This window comes from Pelophylax lessonae (assembly GCF_965119305.1).
Source record: "Pelophylax lessonae genome assembly, chromosome: 6".
Lineage (NCBI taxonomy): Eukaryota > Metazoa > Chordata > Amphibia > Anura > Ranidae > Pelophylax > Pelophylax lessonae.
In genome coordinates this window covers 327,151,442-327,171,844 of record NC_138773.1, presented here as the reverse complement: position 1 = coordinate 327,171,844, position 20,403 = coordinate 327,151,442, and the positions used below count along the sequence as shown (strand labels likewise).

The 20,403-nt window shown below is 45.9% G+C and overlaps 1 protein-coding gene across 7 annotated transcripts in view; it reads right to left on the bottom strand.

Annotated features, from left to right (window-relative positions):
* Positions 1-20,403, bottom strand: part of KALRN (kalirin RhoGEF kinase) — a 530,952-nt gene that overhangs the window by 233,373 nt on the left and 277,176 nt on the right. For all 7 annotated transcript variants that reach the window (XM_082262172.1, XM_082262174.1, XM_082262176.1 and 4 more), the window contains exons 20-22: positions 16,502-16,617; positions 3,833-3,955; positions 1,317-1,499 (exon numbers count right to left, since the gene is read on the bottom strand). In XM_082262172.1, coding sequence (XP_082118298.1) covers positions 1,317-1,499; positions 3,833-3,955; positions 16,502-16,617 — 422 coding nt within the window. The remainder of the gene's footprint in view (positions 1-1,316; positions 1,500-3,832; positions 3,956-16,501; positions 16,618-20,403) is intronic.

Here is a 20,403-nt window from a genome sequence, read left to right as displayed (position 1 = left end):
GCACATATCTCCTAAATATTCAGTTTAGGAGATATTTAATTTTGGTGACGTCACCGGCACATTTGCTCTGAAGGAATGGCTTACTCGTATCGTTCCTTCAGGACTAAGGAGTGAGCGGCGACTCCCGTGTGCATGCGGGGGGGGAGTGACGTCATCAAGGCTTCGGCCACTCACACAGCCGGAGTCTGTCAAACCGGGAAGGAAGACCGGGTGAAGATGTATTGGATGGCCGCTCTGTCTTTATATGGATTACATTTCATTACTGTATCTATTTTCTCCAATCATTTCCTGTTTTATTGTATCCATATTATTGTATTTTGTAAAGTTACAAATGTTTCGACTTAAAGCGGAGTTCCGGGCACAGAAATGATTTTTTGCTGAACATACCCCCGGGACAGTCAGGGCTAGCACATTCCACAATGGCTAGCCTCTGATCTGTCCCGGTTCGCACTTACCTTTTAGAAGAAATACTTACTTATAAAATTTCTTCCACAGCGTTTCCATCTCTGTTGTGGGCAGCTGAAGCCGGCGCGGTCCTCTTCTCTGTCTTCTTCCGCGTCTTTGTGTCCCAGAATGCACTGCACCGGCCCCTCTCGTCACTTCCGGTGCGGCGCCGCATTCCTAAACAGCTTCTGGGCATGCCCAGAAGCTGTTTAGCAGGGGAATGCGGCGTCGCCCGGAAATGACGAGCGGGGCCGGTGCCGTCGCATTGATTCCTGGGAGCGATGACGTTCAGCTCCCAGGAATCATCGCGAGGCAGGAAGTGACGGGGTGAGCCGCGGCTCCGAGGGAGGAAGCAGTCACAGGTGAGTATTTACGATCTTCAATAAAAAGGTGAGTAAACAAAAAAAATAAAAATAACTATCCAATTCCTTTTCAGGTGAGCTCTACCTAGCGGAGGGGCACAAAAAAAAAAAATCGTTTTTGTGCCCGGAACTCCGCTTTAATTGGTTGAAAATACAGTATACAGTATATATATATTTTTTTTTGTATGTAAAGGAATATTTCTCTCTCAATATCATTTTTTCCGGCTCCTCTCTGAACGTCTTTCATGTCGGGGGCTTTAGAGCCGCATTCGGCGCATTAAGGACGAGCGCCATGTCTGCATTTACACTGAATGTCACTTCGGTGATAACCGGATTATATATGTTAAATGTGCTGCGAAAGTGCATTCAATTTCCAACCTGGCCTAATCCGGAGCGCACTAAGCCGTTAATGTTGAGTCCCCATCCCGGGGCGCGCAGAGGTCACACGGCTCAGTATAGAAGGACTGTGCAGCGGAAGATCTCTACGCAGGGTGGCTCTGCGTCCCGTACCTCAGTGCTGATGCCCAGCGCCCTCTGCAGGGAGCACTGGTACTTCCCCATCCGCAGGGAGAAGTCGCGGTAATGCTTGTTCACAGTGGTGACCCATTTCTTCAGCTCGGTGGCATGGACGTGCCCCTTCTCCACAAAGCTGTCCGCCAGCTGGATCAGGAGGCGCACCTTCTCCTTGGTTTGCTGTCAGAGGGGAGAAAAACAAAAATCGTTATCCTGGCCGATGCTGTAGCTGCTATTCTAGAGGACCGTAATTTATATGTAATATATAAATATATACACAGTATCTCACAAAAGTAAGTACACCCCTCACATTTTTGTAAACATTTTATTCTATCTTTTCATGTGACAACACTGAAGAAATGACACTTTGCTACAATGTAAAGTAGTGAGTGTACAGCTTGTATAACAGTGTAAATTTGCTGTCCCCTCAAAATAACTCAACACACAGCCATTAATGTCTAAACCGCTGACAACAAAAGTGAGTACACCCCTAAGTGAAAATATCCAAATTGGGCCAAATTAGCCATTTTCCCTCCCCGGTGTCATGTGACTCGTTAGTGTTACAAGGTCTCCGGTGTGAATGGGGAGCAGGTGTGGTAAATTTGGTGTTATCGCTCTCACTCTCATACTGGTCACTGGAAGTTCAACATGGCACCTCATGGCAAAGAACTCTCTGAGGATCTGAAAAAAATAATTGTTGCTCTACATAAAGATGGCCGAGGCTATAAGAAGATTGCCAAGACCCTGAAAACGAGCTGCAGCACGGTGGCCAAGACCATACAGCGGTTTAACAGGACAGGTTCCACTCAGAACAGCACTTTTATTTCACCCGATTTAAAAGTGTGTGTGTGTGTGTGTGGGATTGGGGGGGGGGGGCGTGACTGTAATGCTAAGGGGGTTGTGATGTGAAGGGGGACTGAAAATGCCAATGTAAAGAGGGGACTGTGATGTAAAGGGGAGGGGCTATAATGTACAGGGGACGCTGCAGACATTAATGTGAAGAGGAGGCTATAATGTGATGGGGGGGCTAAGTACACTGATTTAAAGGGGGGGGGGGCTGTGTTGTAAAGGTGGTTGTGATGTGAAGGGGGACTGAAAACACTAATGTAAAGAGGGCACTGTGATGTAAAGGGGAGGGGCTATAATGTACAGGGGAAGCTGAAGACATTAATGTGAAGAGGAGGCTATAATGTAATGGGGGGGGGGGGGGCTAAGTACACTGATTTAAAAGGGGGGGCTGTGTTGTAAAGGTGGTTGTGATGTGAAGGGGGACTGAAAACCCTAATGTAAAGAGGGCACTGTGATGTAAAGGGGAGGGGCTATAATGTACAGGGGACACTGAAGACAATGTGAAGAGGAGGCTATAATGTAATGGGGGGGCTAAGTACACTGATTTAAAAGGGGTGGGAGGGGGCTGTGTTGTAAAGGGGAGGGGCTATAATGTACAGGGGAAGCTGAAGACATTAATGTGAAGAGGAGGCTATAATGTGATGGCGGGGGGGCTAAGTACACTGATTTAAAAGGGGGGGCTGTGTTGTAAAGGTGGTTGTGATGTGAAGGGGGGACTGAAAACACTAATGTAAACAGGGGGGCTATGATGTGAATGGGGGAGGGGGGCTCAGGACACTGATTTGAAAGGGGGGGCTGTGCTTGAACGGGAGGGTGCGATGTAAAGTGGGGGCTATGATGTGAAGGGTAGGCTGAAGACACTGATGTATTGGGGGGGGGGGGCTGTAATGAAAAGGGGGACAAGATGTGCTATAGCGCAAACATGAGCCTCGGACCTCTGCCAGAAGAAATTTTCACTGATTGGACCTGAAAGAATTTGAATTAATTTCCCTTGATATACACAATGCAGGTCATAGCAGCCTCGGAAGTGAAGCACTATGCGCAAAGAATTCTAAAGACCATTTTTTGATTTTTGGCTTAACATGGGAAGCATGTAAGATTTTCTTTTGTTGTTGAATTGATGGTAGTTTGATGCCTGACGCTCCCTGGCGCACCGCCATAATCACTCACCCCCGCGTCTGAGAGGCCAGAGAGCCCCAGTTGAGAGAAGAGGTCATATTGACCTCGGCAATATTCTCTGCAACTCTTCAGAGAGAAGGGAAATAACAAACAAGTCTGTACTGTCAGCTGCCCATGACTCCGGGACGTACTCTGTGTCTGACATTGGCAGAAATTATTACAGGAGACTTTAGGGAAATTCACAGAGGAACGGAGGGGTCAGAATGAAGGACCTGTGTGGCCCGCTGACAGGTACAAGTGACAACATTGACAACAGCAGGAAACAACTATTAAACACAACACGATAGAGTAAAGGGTCAATGTTTTGGGAACCATATGGAAAAATTCAAGTCATAGGGAGGAATGTGACCCAATTAGTGTTTGGCATGAAGTCCGGACTTGTGGCCTTAATTAAATATACGAGAGACTGGGGCAGATAATTAAAAATCCTAGGCAGAAATTCTCCTTCCTTTATTAACATGCTGCGTTCTTGGAAGGCCGCTTACCTTGGCAGGAATACGGAAGTCCTCATATTCCTTCAGTAGACTCTGCGTTTGGTCCAGACTTTCCCCAGTAGATATGTGCGTAGAGAGGAAGTGCTCCCCTGTCTCCTGAATCCAGTCCAGAGCCTGCAGGGGAAACCAAGAATATAGTCAGTGTGGTATTGGAATTTGTTATTGCCTCTAGAAGAGGATCAAACTACTAACACAAGAAGAGAAACAAAATCAATAAACTGGCGAAGAACAGAACTACAATCTCACTAGAGGAGGATCAAACCACCAATATAAATGGGAAACACAACTAAAATATGTCCAGAGGAGGATTGAACCAACTATATTAAAAGGAAAAGAAAACCATGCCTAGAGGAACAATGAACCACCAATATGGAAGAGAACAGAACTAAATATCCCTAGAGGAGGACTGAACCACCAACGTCAATTAAGAAGAACATAAACACGATATGTCAAGAGGACCACCTAACCGCCAATATTAATAGGTGAGAACAAAACTACAATATCACTAGAGGAGGATTGAGCCACCAATATTGATGGTGAACATCAGAACAACAATATCGCTAGAAGAGGACCAAACCACCAAGATAAATGGAGATGAAAAGAATAAGAATATGTCTAGAGGAGGACTGAAGACCAATATTGTCCTAAATTGTCTAAAGGAACAGTGAACCACCAATATTAAGGGGACCAAACCACCAAGATAAATGAAGATGAACAGAATAAGAATATGTCTAAGGGAGGACTGAACACCAATATTGACGAAAAAGAGAACTACAATTTCACTAGAACAACAATGAACCACCAAAATGGATGGAAAAGAACAGAACTACAATATCACTAGAGGAAGACTAAGCCACAAAAATTGATGGAGGAGATCAGAACAATAATATCGCTAGAGGAGGACCAAACCACGAGATAAATGGGGATGAACAGAATTTGAATATGTCTAGTGGAGGACTAAACACCAATATTGATGGAGGAGGAGAAGAGGTCTTCAAGTTCACTAGAGAAGGACTGAACGACCAATACTAATAAAGAAGAACAATTTCACTAGAGGACAACTGAACCACCAATATGGACTGAAGAGAACTGAACTAAAATTTTACTAAAGGAGGACTAAACCAATAATATTTATGGAGAAGAAAACAATGTCTAAAGGAACAGTGAACCACCAATATTAATGGATGGGAAGAAAACTACAATATCACTGTTGAATTAAACCTTCAAGTCTGATAGAGGAGAACAGATCTATTATATGTATAGTGGAGGACCAAACCAGCAATATCAAAGGAGGAGAACAGAACTACAATATCTCTTGAGGTGGACTGAACCACCAATGTCAATGGAGATGAACATAACTACATTATGCCTAGAGGAAGAGAACTGAACCAACAATATTAATAGAGAAGAAAAGAATTACAATATGTCTAGAGGACGACTAAACCACCAATATGGATGGAGAAGAACAGAACTGCAATATCTCTTGAGGTGGACTGAACCACCAATACTAATGAAGAAGAGGAACAATATCGCTAGACTAGGACTGAACCACCAATATTGATGGAGGAGAACCTAACTACAATATCACTAGAGGAGGACTTAACCACCAATATTAAGAGGTAAGAACAGAACTACAATATGTATAGAGGAGGACTAAACCACCAATACTAATGAAGTAAAACAACAACATCACTAGAAGAGGACTGAACCGCCAATATCAATGGAGAAGAGAACTACAAAATGTCTAGAGGCAGAGAACTGAATAAACAATATTAACAGAAAAGAAAAGAATACCAATACTAATACTAATGAAGAACAACATCACTAGACAATGACTGAACCATCAATATGGATGGAGGAGAACCCAACTACAATATATCTATAGGAGAGCTGCACCACCAATGGAGAACAACATAACAAAAATGTCTACAGGTGTAATTAAGAACCAATATTGATGGAGGAGAACAGAACTAGAGTATCACTGGAGGAGGACTAAACCACCAATATGGATGGAGAAGAACAGAACTAAAATATCTCTAGAGGTGGACTGAACCACCAATACTAATAAAGAAGAGGAACATCACCACTAGAAGAGGACTGAACCGCCAATATCAATGAGGAACAGAACTACCAAATGTCTAGAGGCAGAGAACTGAATCAACAATATTAACAGAAGAAAAGAATACCAATACTAATGAAGAACAATATCACTAGACAATGACTGAACCACCAATATGGATGGAGGAGAACCAAACTACAATATGTCTAGAGGAGAGCTGAACCACCAATGGAGAAGAACATAATAACAATAGGTCTACAGGTGGAATGAACAACCAATATTGATGGAGGAGAACAGAACTACAGTATCACTGGAGGAGGACTAAACCACCAATATGGATGGAGAACAGAACTACAGTATTACTGGAGGAGGACTAAACCCCCAATATGGATGGAGAACAGAACTACAGTATCACTGGAGGAGGACTAAACCACCAATATGGATGGAGGCGAACAGAACGACAATATCTCTTGAGGAGTGAACAACCAATACTAATGAAGAAGAAGAACAAGATCACTAGACAAGGACTCGAACCACCAATATGGATGGAAGAGAACAGAACTACAATATTATTAGAGGAGGACTGAACCAACAATATTAATGGAGAAGAAATAAATTACGATATGTCTAGATTAGCAATAAACCACCAATATTAATAAATGAGAACAGAACTACAATATCACTAGAGGAGGACTAAACCATTAAGTTTGAACAGAATTATTACATGCATAGAGGGGGACCAAACCACCAATATTGATGGAGGAGCACACAACTATAAATTACTAGAGAACTAAACCACTCAATATTGATGAAGGGGAACGGACTTACAATGTCTCCAGAGAAGAACTGAACCACCAGTACTGATGAAGAACCATAATATTACTACTTGGGGACTGATCAATACTGCTGGAAGAGAAGGGAACTACAATCTCACTAGAATAGGACTAAACTATAAATATTGATGGAGGTGAACTAAATCCCAATACTGCTAGTAGAGAAATGGGCCACATTATTGCCAAGCAGGGACTTAAATACTGACATTGCTTGTTAGGGGACCAAACCACAACATCTGCATAGGTGGAATCTCAAATACGGCAGGATGAAAACTGAACCACAATTTTCTTGAGAGGAAATGAACCAGAATATTGTCATAGGGAGAACGAACTATTAGGATAAGTAGAGAAGAACTGAATTATAATGTCACTAGAGAAGAACCAACACCCCCCCCCCCCCAACCCCCCAAACCAAACCACACTATCTGTAAAAAAGGACTAAACACACAGGATTCCTAAACCTGAAGACAGTTTTTGCTAGATGGGAAGGGCACACACTATGGCTGGAGGGGGGCTGAGCCACCAGCATCACTAGGAGGAGAAAGCCACTAAAACCACTTGGGAGGGCAACTGAGCCAAGTATGTACCTAGTAGGAGATCTTCCTACCATGGCACATTCAAGTTCCCATACATGACTCCCGTTACAACAAAGCAACATACAAACCATTCCAGGTGGAGAAGGAGAAGCAGCTTTGCTGCAGGCTCTAAATAGTGTTGTCACCCTCTGTACACGGTGTGGTTAAGTATAAACTCCCAGAGGGGTAAAAAAAAAAAAATTACAAATAATTTGCAACATATGTGCATTATAATGGAATATTTAGCTACATGGTTGGAGCTCTGCTTTAAAAAAAAAAAAAAAGTAAGAATTTGGTGGGGGGTTTTACATCGTGTGCCCGTCACCCCTATCATGTGACAAACACGGCACAGCTGCACCCGGATCTGCGGGACAGGAGCGCTCGTGTAACAAGAGGGATCGATCAGCCCATAATGAGCCGCTTGTTTCACAGCCTGCTGACGTAAGAAAAGAGATGAGAGGAAGATAAAACCGCAATCATACAAGTCCAGCCGCCGGTCAGCTTCCTGAAATCTCATCTGCTTTGTGTGACCACTAATGGGATGTGATGCAGCACAAAACACAATGTAACCACAACGTATACTCTGCTATGCTAAAGAAACATTGTATACAGCAGCCCTTTTCAACCAGGGTGCCGTGGCACTATGGTGTGCCTCCTGGGTTCTTCAGGGGTGCCTTGGCCAAATGCCTAAAAATTGCAACAAATTGAAAAAGGTTTTTACATTGCAGCATTACAATCCTGGGCACCATGCGGGTCAAGCCACTGGCATCCCGACAACCAATGACATCACTGGTTGATAAGGAGAATGACAGGTGCTTGCATAGAATCCTTGTTTACTCCTCCTCTTCCCCTCCCCATCAGCACTGGGGTCACATTAGCAAGAAGAAGAAGAGAAACTAGGGGAGAAAAGAAACACTAGCATACTAGTCAGTACCAGTTTCCAATATTCGAGGAATAAATCCCTTCTAACATTGGATGGCCCATGTGTATGGATGTTGCTGCTATATGTAAAACTATTAGTTTCGTTTTTTTTTTTATTTACATTTTAGAATGGGGTGCCTCGAGATTGTGCAGAATTTTAACTGCTTGCCGACCGCTGCAAGTACATACAGTATACTGCGGCGGTCAGCCCCGTGCAGGCAAAGTGACGTATGGGTACGTGACTTGCCTGCGAGCCAATAGGGGGCGAGCGCGCGCCACCGGAGGCGCGCTCCCGCCCCCGCTCGCTCCCAAACATGTCCGTGTGTGTGACCGGCGGACCCGATGTCCACCGGTCACTCACGATCGTCCGGTACAGAGGGAGAAAGGCCGGCGGCTAATGTAAACAAAGCCGCCTGTCATTCTCCCCTGTGTAAGTGCAGAGATCATACGGTCCTGCTATGTAGGATCGTATATCTCTGTAGTTACACAAACAGCCACATCCCTTTACAGTTAGAAGCATGCCAGTGTCATTTTTACAGTAACAGTGCATATGTATAGCACTGATTACTGTAGTAATGTCACTGGTAACCCCAAAAGTGTCAAAAATGTCAGTCAAGGGTCCGATCTGTCCGCCGCAATGTCGCAGTCCCGCAAAAAAAAGAAAAAAACGCAGATCGCCGCCATTACTCGTTAAAAAAAAACAATTAAAATGACAAAAATCTTTCCCTTAGTTAGTAAACGCAATAACTTTTGCGCAAACCAATCAAAATACGCTTATTGTGATTTTTTTTTACCAAACATATGTAGCAGAAAACAAATTGGCCAAAAATGTTAAAAAATTTAGATTTTTACATTTTTTTGGGGGGGGAATTTCATATAAAGAAATGTGAAAAATATTGTTATTTTTGCAAAATTGTCGCTCTTTTTTTGTTTATAGCGCATGATCAAAAAAATCGCATCGGTGATCAAATACCACCAAAAGAAAGCTCTGTTTGTGGGAAAAAAAGGACGTCAATTTCATTTGGGTACAGCGTCGCACGACCGCGCAATTGTCCGTTAAACTCACGCAGTGCCTAATCGCAAAATAGGGCCTGGTCAGGAAAGGGGTAAAATCTTCCGGGGCTTAAGTGGTTAAAGGGTGTCGCAACTGAAAAAAGGTTGAGAAACCCTGGTATACAGGATATAGCACAAGACACACACGTAATACCGGCTATGTACAGCGGATGGCGGCAACACACTGGAGCGTTTTTACTTGATCAGAGCATCGGACAACGGCAGCCGATTAGCTGGGATCAACATAATGTTCATCTAAGGCCCCAGGCCTATAATGTAAAGTGCTATATGAGCCATGACACAGAGCACTGCTTAGGATCAGTAGGGATCATGGCTACAATCCAGGAATAGACAGAGAGCGATAAGAAGAACACACAGGTGGAGATATCTAGAACTAAGCCAGACTGACCCTTTGTTCCGTGTTATCACATCTGTGCTACTGAAAGCTTCAGGGATTCAAGACAAATTAATGGGGCCATTTATTTTCCAGAAAAAAAAACACAAAATTTTGGTGACAAACTTAACATTAGGAGTCGCTCCACACCAGCCGCTGCACTGCATGCAGTACTTTTTTTTTTTAGCGCACCACCACAACACAGTAATGTGAGCCAGGCACGTAGGGGACACGCCATTTTGCCTTGTCCATATGGTGGGACTGCGCTGGAATAGCCGCCCGAAGAAAACCCACCGCATGTGGTAAGAAGCAGAAACCTTCATATTATATTGTCAAAACCGAGTATTGCTGGGGTCTGGACCAATAGGGATCTGGCCTAAAACAGACACTGCTGGGTGGATGAGTTCTCTCCTTTAAGTCTGGGCGACCTATACAGCTAAAATGATTTGCCTCCCCCTCCCAATGATGGAGTTCAGGTGTCCCCAGTGAAGGGTCCTGGCGATACTCCATCATACAAAGACATTGTAGGCAACTGTGCTCTACCAACCTTGCAGTAACCGTTTGGTGAAGACCCCTTTCTGTTCCAGAATGGGTGTGCCCTCCCGATGTACAAAGCCAGCTCTAAAAGGACATGGTGTGACAAGTTTTGTGTGGAGGAGCTTGAGTGTCCTGCACAGAGCCCTGAGCTTTGGGATGAAATGGAATGAGCCAGGTCATCTCAACCAACATCTCTATAAAGACGTGGATTGACCATTTTTGTTTGGAGGAGCTTAAGTGGTCTTCACAGAGCCCTGAGCTTTGGGATGAAATGGAATGCCAATGGCGAGCCCGGTCTTGTTTTGATGCCCAACATGTGAGCCAGGTATTGTCATCCAACATCAGTAGCTGACCTCACACATGGCCACAAATTCCTACAGACATTCTCTAAAATCTTGTAAAAAGTCATTGTAGGCAATTGTGCTCTACCAACCTTGTGGCAACAGTTTGGTGAAGACCCCTTTCTGTTCCAGCATGGCTGTGCCCTCCCGGTGTACAAAGCCAGCTCCAAAAAGACATGGTGTGACAAGTTTTGTGTGGGGGAACTCCAGTGTCCTGTACAGAGCCCTGACCTTATCCCTACTGAACACCTCTGGGATGAAATGGAATGAGCCAGGTCTTCTCAACCATCATCTCTATAAAGACGTGGATTGACCACTTTGGTGTGGAGGAGCTTAAGTGGTCTTCACAGATCCCTGACCTCAACCCTTTTGAAGAACTCCATAAAGATTTGGTTTGACCAGTTTGGTGTGGAGGAACCAGAGTCCCTGACCTAAACCCAACAGCACACCTTTGGGATTAATTGGAATGCCAATGGCGAGCCAGGTCTTTTTTTGATGCCCAACATGTGAGCCAGGTCTTTTCATCAAACATCAGTAGCGGACCTCACACATGGCCACAAATTCCTACAGACATCCTCTAAAATCTTGTAAAAAGTCATTGTAGGCAATTGTGCTCTACCAACCTTGTGGCAACAGTTTGGTGAAGACCCTTTTCTGTTCCAGCATGGCTGTGCCCTCCCGGTGTACAAAGCCAGCTCCAAAAAGACATGGTGTGACAAGTTTTGTGTGGAGGATCTTGAGTGTGCTGCACAGAGCCCTGACCTTATCCCTACTGAACACCTTTGGGATGAAATGGAATGAGCCAGGTCTTCTCAACCAACATCTCTATAAAGACGTGGATTGACCATTTTGGTGTGGAGGAGCTTAAGTGGTCTTCACAGAGCCCTGACCTCAACCCTTTTGAAGAACTCCATAAAAATATGGTTTGACCAGTTTGGTGTGGAGGAACCAGAGTGAATGACGTTAACCCAACGGAACGCCTTTCGGATTAATTAGAATGCCAATGGCGAGCCGGGTCTTTTTTTGATGCCCAACATGTGAGCCAGGTCTTTTCATCAAACATCAGTAGCTGACCTCACACATGGCCACAAATTCCTACAGACATCCTATCAAATCTTGTGAAAAGCCTTTCCAGAAAGGTGGAAGATATTATAGCCACAAAGGGAGCAACTCCATATTAAAGACCATGGGCGGGAGGAGGACAATTCCATATTAATGGTCATTAAAAAACTTGTTTCTTGAGATTACATTTCCAGATCCATAAAGACATGGTTTGACCAGTGTGGGGGGAACTCAAGTGTCCTGCACAGAGGCCTTACCTCATCCCTGCTAAATGTTTTCGGGATGAAAAAGAATGAGCCAGGTATTCTCAACCAACATTTCCATAAAGACGTTGATTGACCAGTTTGGTGAGGAGGAACTTAAGTGGTCTTCACAGAGCGCCCTGACCTCATCCCTACTGAACAGCTCCATAAAGACATGGAAGACCAGTTTGGTGTGAAGGACCCAGAGTGACTGACTTCAACCCTACTAAACCCCTTTGGGATGAATTGGAACACCAATGGGGAGCCAAGTCTTTTTTGGTGCCCAACGTGGGGCCCAACATGTGAGCCAGGTCTTCTCATTCAACATCAGTAGCCGACCTCACAAATAGGCACAGATTTCCATAGACATCCTCCAAAATCCTGTGGAAAGTCTTCCCACATAGGTTGAGGATGTTATAGTCACAAAGGGGGGCAACTCCCCGTTAATGGCCTGTGGGGGGGGGGGGGGGGAGACAACACTACCATTTTAATGCCCATTGAAAACCATTTTAGGATGAGATGCCCAGATCCATAAATACAAGGTGTGACCAGTTTGGTGTGGAGGAACTCCAGTGTCCTGCACTGAGCCCTGACCTCATCCCTACTGAACACCTTTGGGATGAATTGGAATGCCAATGGTGAGCCAGGTCCTCTCCTCCAACATCAGCACCCAACCTCACAATGATTCCCACAGACACCCAGCAAAATCTTGTGGAAAGCTTTCCCAGAAGAGTGGAAGCTGTTTAAGTTACAAAGCGGGCAACTCTATATTAATGGCGATGGATGGGGAGGGAGGCAAAGCTATAATAATGGTCATTGGAGGAGGGAGGAAAGTGGGGGGGAGGAGGGAGGAAAGTGGGGGGGGAAGTGGGGGGAGGGAGAAAAGTGTGTGGGGGGAGGGAGAAAAGTGGGGGGGGGGGTGGGGGGGTGGGGGAGGAGGAAAGTGTGGGGGGGAGGAGGAAAGTGTGGGGGGGGGAGGAGGAAAGTGTGGGGGGGGAGGAGGAAAGTGTGGGGGGGGGAGGAAAGTGTGGGGGGGGAGAAAAGTGTGGGGGGGGAGGAAAGTGTGGGGGGGAGGAAAGTGTGGGGGGGGGGAGGAAAGTGTGGGGGGGAGGAAAGTGTGTGGGGGGGGGGGGGAAAGTGTGGGGGGGGGGAAAGTGTGGGGGGGGGGGAAAGTGTGGGGGGGGGAAGTGTGGGGGGGGAGTGGGGGGGAAGTGGGGGGGAAGTGGGGGGGAGGAAAGTACAGGGGAGGGAGGAAAGTACAGGGGAGGGAGGGAGGAAAGTGGAGGGGGGGGGGAGAAAGTGAAAAGGGGTGGGGCTATTATACAGGTCACTGTGGACATTGCACTGTCCTATATTACAGAGATCAGGCATGGGACACATACATATTGTGTGCATTATACAGAGAGTGCTGTAGACATTGTGCTGTTCTATAATACAGAGATCAGTCTTCTCATAGAACAGAGAGCTTTACTCAACCAGCTGGGAGGAGTACTGAATACTGAAGCAGTCAGTCCTAATTTACAGCAGTGTAGGGAGCTGCAGGTTCCAAGTAGCACTATAAGAGCCGGTGTAAGAAGAGGGAGATTTAGTGAAGGATTAGAGATCAGTCCGCAGTACTGAAGACGTTGGTTATTTCAGGGCTCTAGGGATCAGACTAATAAAGTTAACAGCAGGGAAGGGATCGGTCTCAGCCTGTAATAGCATTAAAAGAATGAGAGCACCAGGAAAACATGAATGAGTCCAGTAGAAATGCATATTTCATGACAAAAAGTCAAACAGCTTACATGCTTCGGGGGCTAAACTCACCCTTCATCAGGACTCAAATACTACCATCAAATTCAAATGAAAGAGATAGAGGACAATAGTTGCAAATGAAATGAATACTAAAGCCGGCCATAGATGACACAATTTTATTTCCTGCATCCACGGGTTGAGCGCAGTGAGCTGTTCCTGCCGGGACAACACAGTGATTACTGCTAGTAGCTGGAGCCGCTGGCAATAATCGCATCCTAAAAATCCGACAAGCTGGGTGTACCAAAGTCGATCATTGGATCAACTTGGGTACAATCAGCCTGCCCATACATGTCAGCCTGTACCAGCTGAACCGGCGGAGATTTGAACAGTCTATGGCCGGTGTTCTGCCGAAAATCCAACTCGCTGAGAACTCCAACCACGTCACTTCCGGTGACTCTACAGCAGGAATAATTGGAGATTTTGACAAATGGCTGTTTTCACAGATCACTGGCAGCCAGTTAATTCCAGTACAAAAGCAGTTGCTTCTTTTCACAGAACACTGGGTAAGGAGGAAAAAAGTTGTTGCCGCCTTGGAGGCAGCCATGTTGTTGGTTAGCAGCGGCCGTTACTAACAATATGCAGTGATTTAAGCGATTACCAGAATGTACAGGCTGCCGGTGTTCTTTAAAAACAGCAACTTGTCAATCTTGTAAGTGACGTGGTTGGAGTTTTTCGGCAGAATACCGGAACCTATCAGATTCTGCTACCGGAAGGGAGGTATGGACTAGAACAACTTACTATGCATGCGCCATGCGTTCCAACATGGCCTCTATGCGTTCTGATTGCTTTCCTAATGTGACAGAACATGAAGCAGCGGCGCACATCTTCTTACCAGTGGCGGCTTGTGCTCCATGAGCCGGGGGGGGGGGTGGGGTCGACAGACAGGCCGCACACCATTCCCCTCTGGACCACAGGGAGACAGGGGAGACAGAAGAGGACAGACAGACACCCCCCCCCCCCCCCCGCTCAATCACCCTGCCTGGATGCAGCAGTAGGCGGCAGCTTCGGCTTTTTCCCTGTCTTCTGCGTCTCCTCCTTTCTCCTCCATGCCCAATGGCATGGCTTCTCCTTTCGGCCAATCGGGAAATGGGTCTCAAAACCCGCTTCCTGATTGGCCAGGAGGAGGAACCATGTGACAATAGTGAATTTTCATTCGCTATTGTCACACAACTGGGAGGGCTCGGGGCGCTCTGCTCTACGCCCCGAGCCCACCCTTTTTTGAGCCTGTGAGAGCCTCTGGCTCTAATCACATGGCTAAAAAAAAAAAAAAAAGCCCCATTGAACTCCATGCGTCTGGCGCCCCACATGTAGTTTAGGGGGGCCGGACGCATAGATAGGGGGGTGGCGCACCGGCGCCCCATATAAGCCCAGCCGCCACTGCTTCACACATCCACGCAAGTCTTAATTTTACATTTATTTTAGCAGTAAACTCACCTTATATACTGAAATAGACTATTTCACTGCAACCGAGTGATAATCGTCTATTTCACTATATAATCAGTTTGTCGCTGAGCAGTGCGGAGTGTACCAAGATGCCCCCCACCTTCTACCAGCAGGTTTCTCACTATATTTGGTAGAATACATTAATAATACAAATGTAATACTGTGATTCGGTACATAAGGTGAGTCTACTGATAAAATAAATGTAAAATTCAAGACTTGTGTGGGTGCAAGAAGATGTCCGAAGCTGCTTCGTGTTCTGTCACATTAGGAAACCTATTGGAACACATAGCAGTTATGTTGGAACGCATGGTGCATGCGCAGTAAGTTGTTCTAGTCTGTACGCAACTTCCGGTAGCAGAACCTGATTGGTAGCGCTATTCTGATAGAACAACGGTGTTCTGTGAAAACAGCAACTCGTTGAAACCTCCAATCATTACTGCTGTAGAGTCACCAGAAGTGACGTGGTTGGAGTTCTCAGCAAGTTTGAGGTTTTGGCAGAACACCAGCTTATGTGACTGATTGGGGGAGGGGGGGGGAGATCAGTCTTGAGACATGAATCACTATCTTAGTAGCCATTGAATTTGCAACTACTGTCCACTATCTCTATGATTTGATTTTAATGTCAGTATATAAGCCATGATGAAGGGTGAGTTCCCCCCCCCCCTCCCCTCCAAAACTTGTTGGCTCCTTGACTTTTTGTCATGAAATTTTCTGGACGCATCCAAGTTTTGGCACTCTTAATTAAATGCACTCTAGATGACTCCAGGATAGATTTATCCAGTGGCGGCTGGTGCACCATGGGCCAGGGGGAGGGCTTTGTAGACGGATCACACCATAAACCCCTCCCCCCCGGCCCATGGTATTTATTAGTTATTGTCACAACTGGGTGGGCTCTGGGCGCAGTGCTCTGCACCCCGATCCCACCCTTTTTTGAAGCCTATTAGAGCCTCTGGCTCTAATCAGGTGCTTAAAAAAAAAAAAAACCCCATTGGAATCCATGCGTCCGGCGCCCTGCCTGTAGATTAGGGGGCCGGACGCATGGATAGGGGGGAATGGCGCCCCTGAGCTCCCAATAGACGGGCCGCCACTGGATTTATCTTATCTTGAGATTCACCTACCTTGGGGTCCAGCGCTCCACCAACACATATTCGGCCAGTCCTAAAATATCCTGAGCATGGCAGGGACAGGTCTTCTTTAATATCTGTGCTGAACCAGATTGGGGCAGTGTTATAATACACAGTAGGGATTGCTGTATACCCCAGAGCACTGTAGGGATCACATAATATAAGGAGGACCCCCTGAATAGTGTTTGGCATTTGTTGGATCTTAGCAATGGGTATGGGGGGGGCACAAGGCTTCCTCCCCCAGTCAGTGCCAGCCTCATGCCGCAGCTTCCAGTCACCTACCTGCTTGGCGCTTCTCTCGAACACCACGTACTGCTGGCACTGGTCCAACCGCCGCTTCTTCAGGGTCCAAAAGTGCAAGACGCGGTTCTCTCTTTGCAGAAGCTCGCTGAGGATGGCTGCAGAACAAACCAGAGTTCGGTTACTTTTTTTTTTAAGTATTCAATACAACTGTGACTATTGGAAAGAAGAAAAAGAAGATCGGTTACATCCCACAGAGACCCAACATATCCTCCAATACACAAAATTCACAGAAAACACGATGCGCTGGATGTTTTTGCACCAATGACCCCCATGTTTTGGCAAAACCATGTACAGGAAGGGCATGCTGGGACTTGTAGTACCTTAATGATAGCAGCGAACCCTTTTAAGCCGGATTAGTACTCAGATCCATATACAGTGCTATGCTATATGTATACAATAATGTCAGGATATGCGGGGAGCGGAGAATTTCGGATGTTGCGCTCGGTGTGAATCTGCTCACTTTTTCACACCTAAATTGGATCGTCGGTGTATAAGAGGACGTTTGAAGGCATTACCAGTAATCTGCTCCGTTCTGCAGCTTAGCGGCTCATAATCCAATAAAAAGCCGCACTCCAGCGACACATACTTCACCGACGCGTATTTACAGAAGTTGTCTCCACCTGAAACTGAGCCACAAGGCTTCTACACTCGCAAAATGTCCTGCGATAACCGAGCGGAAAGTGTCATTGGTGGAGGAGTCTGTAGACATGGGCGACCACAAGGGGGGGCAAGTGCCCCCCCCCCCCCCCGGAATATCAACTTCCCTTTTAAAGTGGTTGTTAAGCCACTCTATACCATCCGGTCTGGTCTGTTTAATAATCCTGTGTACCCGTGTCTGTGTTTTAAAGTTCTTTATCAGTTTTCAGAGCACCGATCGCCGCTCACGTGACCCGCTGGCTCTCTCCTCTTCCCCGTCTGCCTGCAGTGGGCGGGGCAGAGGATTCCCCACTGACGTCAGTCGGGAGGGGAGGAGGAAGGGAGGAGGAGAGGCTGAGGGGAGGAGGAAGGGAGGAGGAGAGGCTGAGAGGAGGAGAAAGGAGGCGGGTCACGTGAGCGTCGATTGGCGCTCTGAAAACTGGTAAAGAATGCCTTATTTTTATAAAGCACAGACGCAGGGGCACACAGGATTATTAAACAGACTGTAGACAGGATATGAAACTTTAAATGAAACTACGGCAGCAGGAGGAGGAGGGGAGGGGGATGGGCCCTGACACAGGAAAGGATAGGCAGGGAAGGGGGAGAGAGGACAGAGGAGGATAGGAGGGCTGCGAATGACGGAGGCACGTAGACTGACCACGGTGTCAGGGCTCAGCAGCCATTGCATACCGTGGTCAGTTTACAGAGGCGAGGACATAGCCAGGTATTTTGCGTGATAGAAATTACACAGCACAAGCACTGTGCTGTATGTCCAAACTATGGCCCTCCAGCTGTTCAGGAACTACAATTCCCATGAGGCATTGTAAATCTCTGACATTCACAGACATAACTAGGCATGATGGGAATTGTAGTTCCTGAACAGCTGGAGGGCCATAGTTTGGACATTAAGGGAACAGGATATTTTTTTTTCTTTTAGTTTAACAAACGCTTTAAAAATAAATTCTGCCTTTTTCCCTTTAAAAATAAATACTCGCGAGTTGTGGCTCGCGCGTTTACTGACGTCGCCTTCATGACATTGTTGAAAAGGGGTGGAGCATGGGTGACCTTAAAATGATGCCCCCCCCTGAAAAAAGTTCTGCGGACACCCATGTCTGTAGACGCTCTGCGAGGTTCCCTGCGACTGTCTTCTGTCCTCCAAAAGATCTCCTACCCACCAACAAGTCACATCAACCTCTGTATGCTCCGACAGACACTTCTCGATGTCTCCCGAGCCCATTCGGCCATATACCGGGAAGTGACACATTTATTCAAAGTTTCCTTTCTGTGTCACAAATGTATCAGAAAAATGTACACAATGTTTCCAATGTCTTATTACAGGCTCTGATCATTGGACCTGTGATATATCATTGCTGGAACCATCCTCTGTACCTCTCTATCCATCTTAAAATGAATACATTTCTTGTAAAATAAAAAACGTTGCCCAATCTCAGCAACACACATTCTGTAATAAGTATCCTATGCAGGGCTGCTGTTATAAATCATGGGGCTCCATACAGCCCTCTTGATTTCTTGATGGGGCCCCCCCCAACCCTGCCTACACCCCACCAACCCCCCCCCCCCCGGGGTGCAGTGGAAATGCAGCACCGACTAACTGCCTACACCTCAAAAATGGAAAAAAAAAAGTCCCACATCTATCACACCTCCTGGGCCCCTCTGTTAACCTGATGGGGCCCCAGGGAAATTCAATTTAGGCCCTGGTAAGCAAGTAGGAGTGAGGGTGTGGACTAGTAAAATAAATGTATTAATTTAGGCAGAAGTGAACAATAAATCTGCCCTGGGCCCCCTGATTAGCTGATAGGGCCTGGGCCCAATACAACAGGACTGGTTGTACTGCCTCATTAGCGGCCCTGATCCCATGATCTGACATACACCGCTGATACATGGGGAATCAAAGCTTATGGAATACATCAGGAGCCCCAACCCAAAAGATACAGAGTCCAAAATACTTTAATAGTCAACATCATGTGAAAGAGTCAATGCGTTTTAGTGACCGCATGCTCCCTCTTCTTCAGTGGCCCTGACAAAAGGTTAGCTTGTGGCCCCCAAAACACGTTGGTTGTTTAACCACTTACGGACCGCCCGCTGCAGTCTCACATTGCTAATTTGATGTTAAATACCGGTGTCATGGCAGCCGCTGATAGCCGCTATAACCCCGGTATTTTCTTACAGGGCGGGCGGTCCTCTTTCACATAAAAGTGGTCCCAATGGCAGATTCGCCGCAGGATCACTTTTATGAGTGGCGGGAGAGGTGCCCCCCTACCCCACCCTCCGCTTCCCAGTCATTTTCCCCGGAAAACGATCCGATCCTTTCGGGTCCTAGGCAGGAAGTTGAGGGAGGTCAAGATGGCCCCCACTCCACTCTATGGCTTTGGGGGACCGGATTGATGTCATACGTCGCTTCCTCCCAACGGCCTTAAAGGGCCCATTTGTTTTTTAATGCCGAAAGAAAGAAATTTTTTGCTTTTAGGTGTGGATGTGAGGTCTTTTTGACCCCAGATCTCACAAAGAGGACCTGTCCTGCTTATTTCTATTACAGGGGATGTTTACATTCCTTGTAATAGGAATAAAAGTGATCAAAACTTTTTTTTTTTTAAAGGGTCAGTGTAAAAATTAAAAGGTAAAATAAATAAGAAAAAAAAAATTTAAAGCGACCCGTCCCTCCGAGCTCACGCCCACATATGTAAACAGTGTCCAAACCACACATGGGAGGTATCGCTGCGATCGTTAGCACTAGACCTTCCCAGTAACTCGAAACTGGTACTATGTAGAAATGTTGAAATCATCGTCTATGGGGATTTTTAAGGTACCAATGTTTGTCACCATTCCATGAGCGTGTGCAATTCTCAAGCATGTCAATTATCATGCTATCCATTTACGTATGGCATCCATTTACTCAGCGTAACATTATCTTTCACATTATAGAAAAAAATTGGGCTAACTTTACTGTTTTCTTATTTTTTTATTGAAAAAAGTGTATTTTTAAAAAAAAAATTGCTTAAGATTGCAGCGCAAATACGATGTGACAAAGTATTGCAACGATCTCCATTTTATTATTTAGGGTCTATGCTAAAAAAAAAATATATATATATAAATAATGTTTGGGGGGTTCTAAGTAATTTTCTAGAAGAAAATACTGATTTTAACTTGTAAGTGTCAGACACAGGCCTGGTCCTTAAGTTGATAATGCAGTGTTTCCCAACATTTTTTCAGTCAGGGCACCCTTT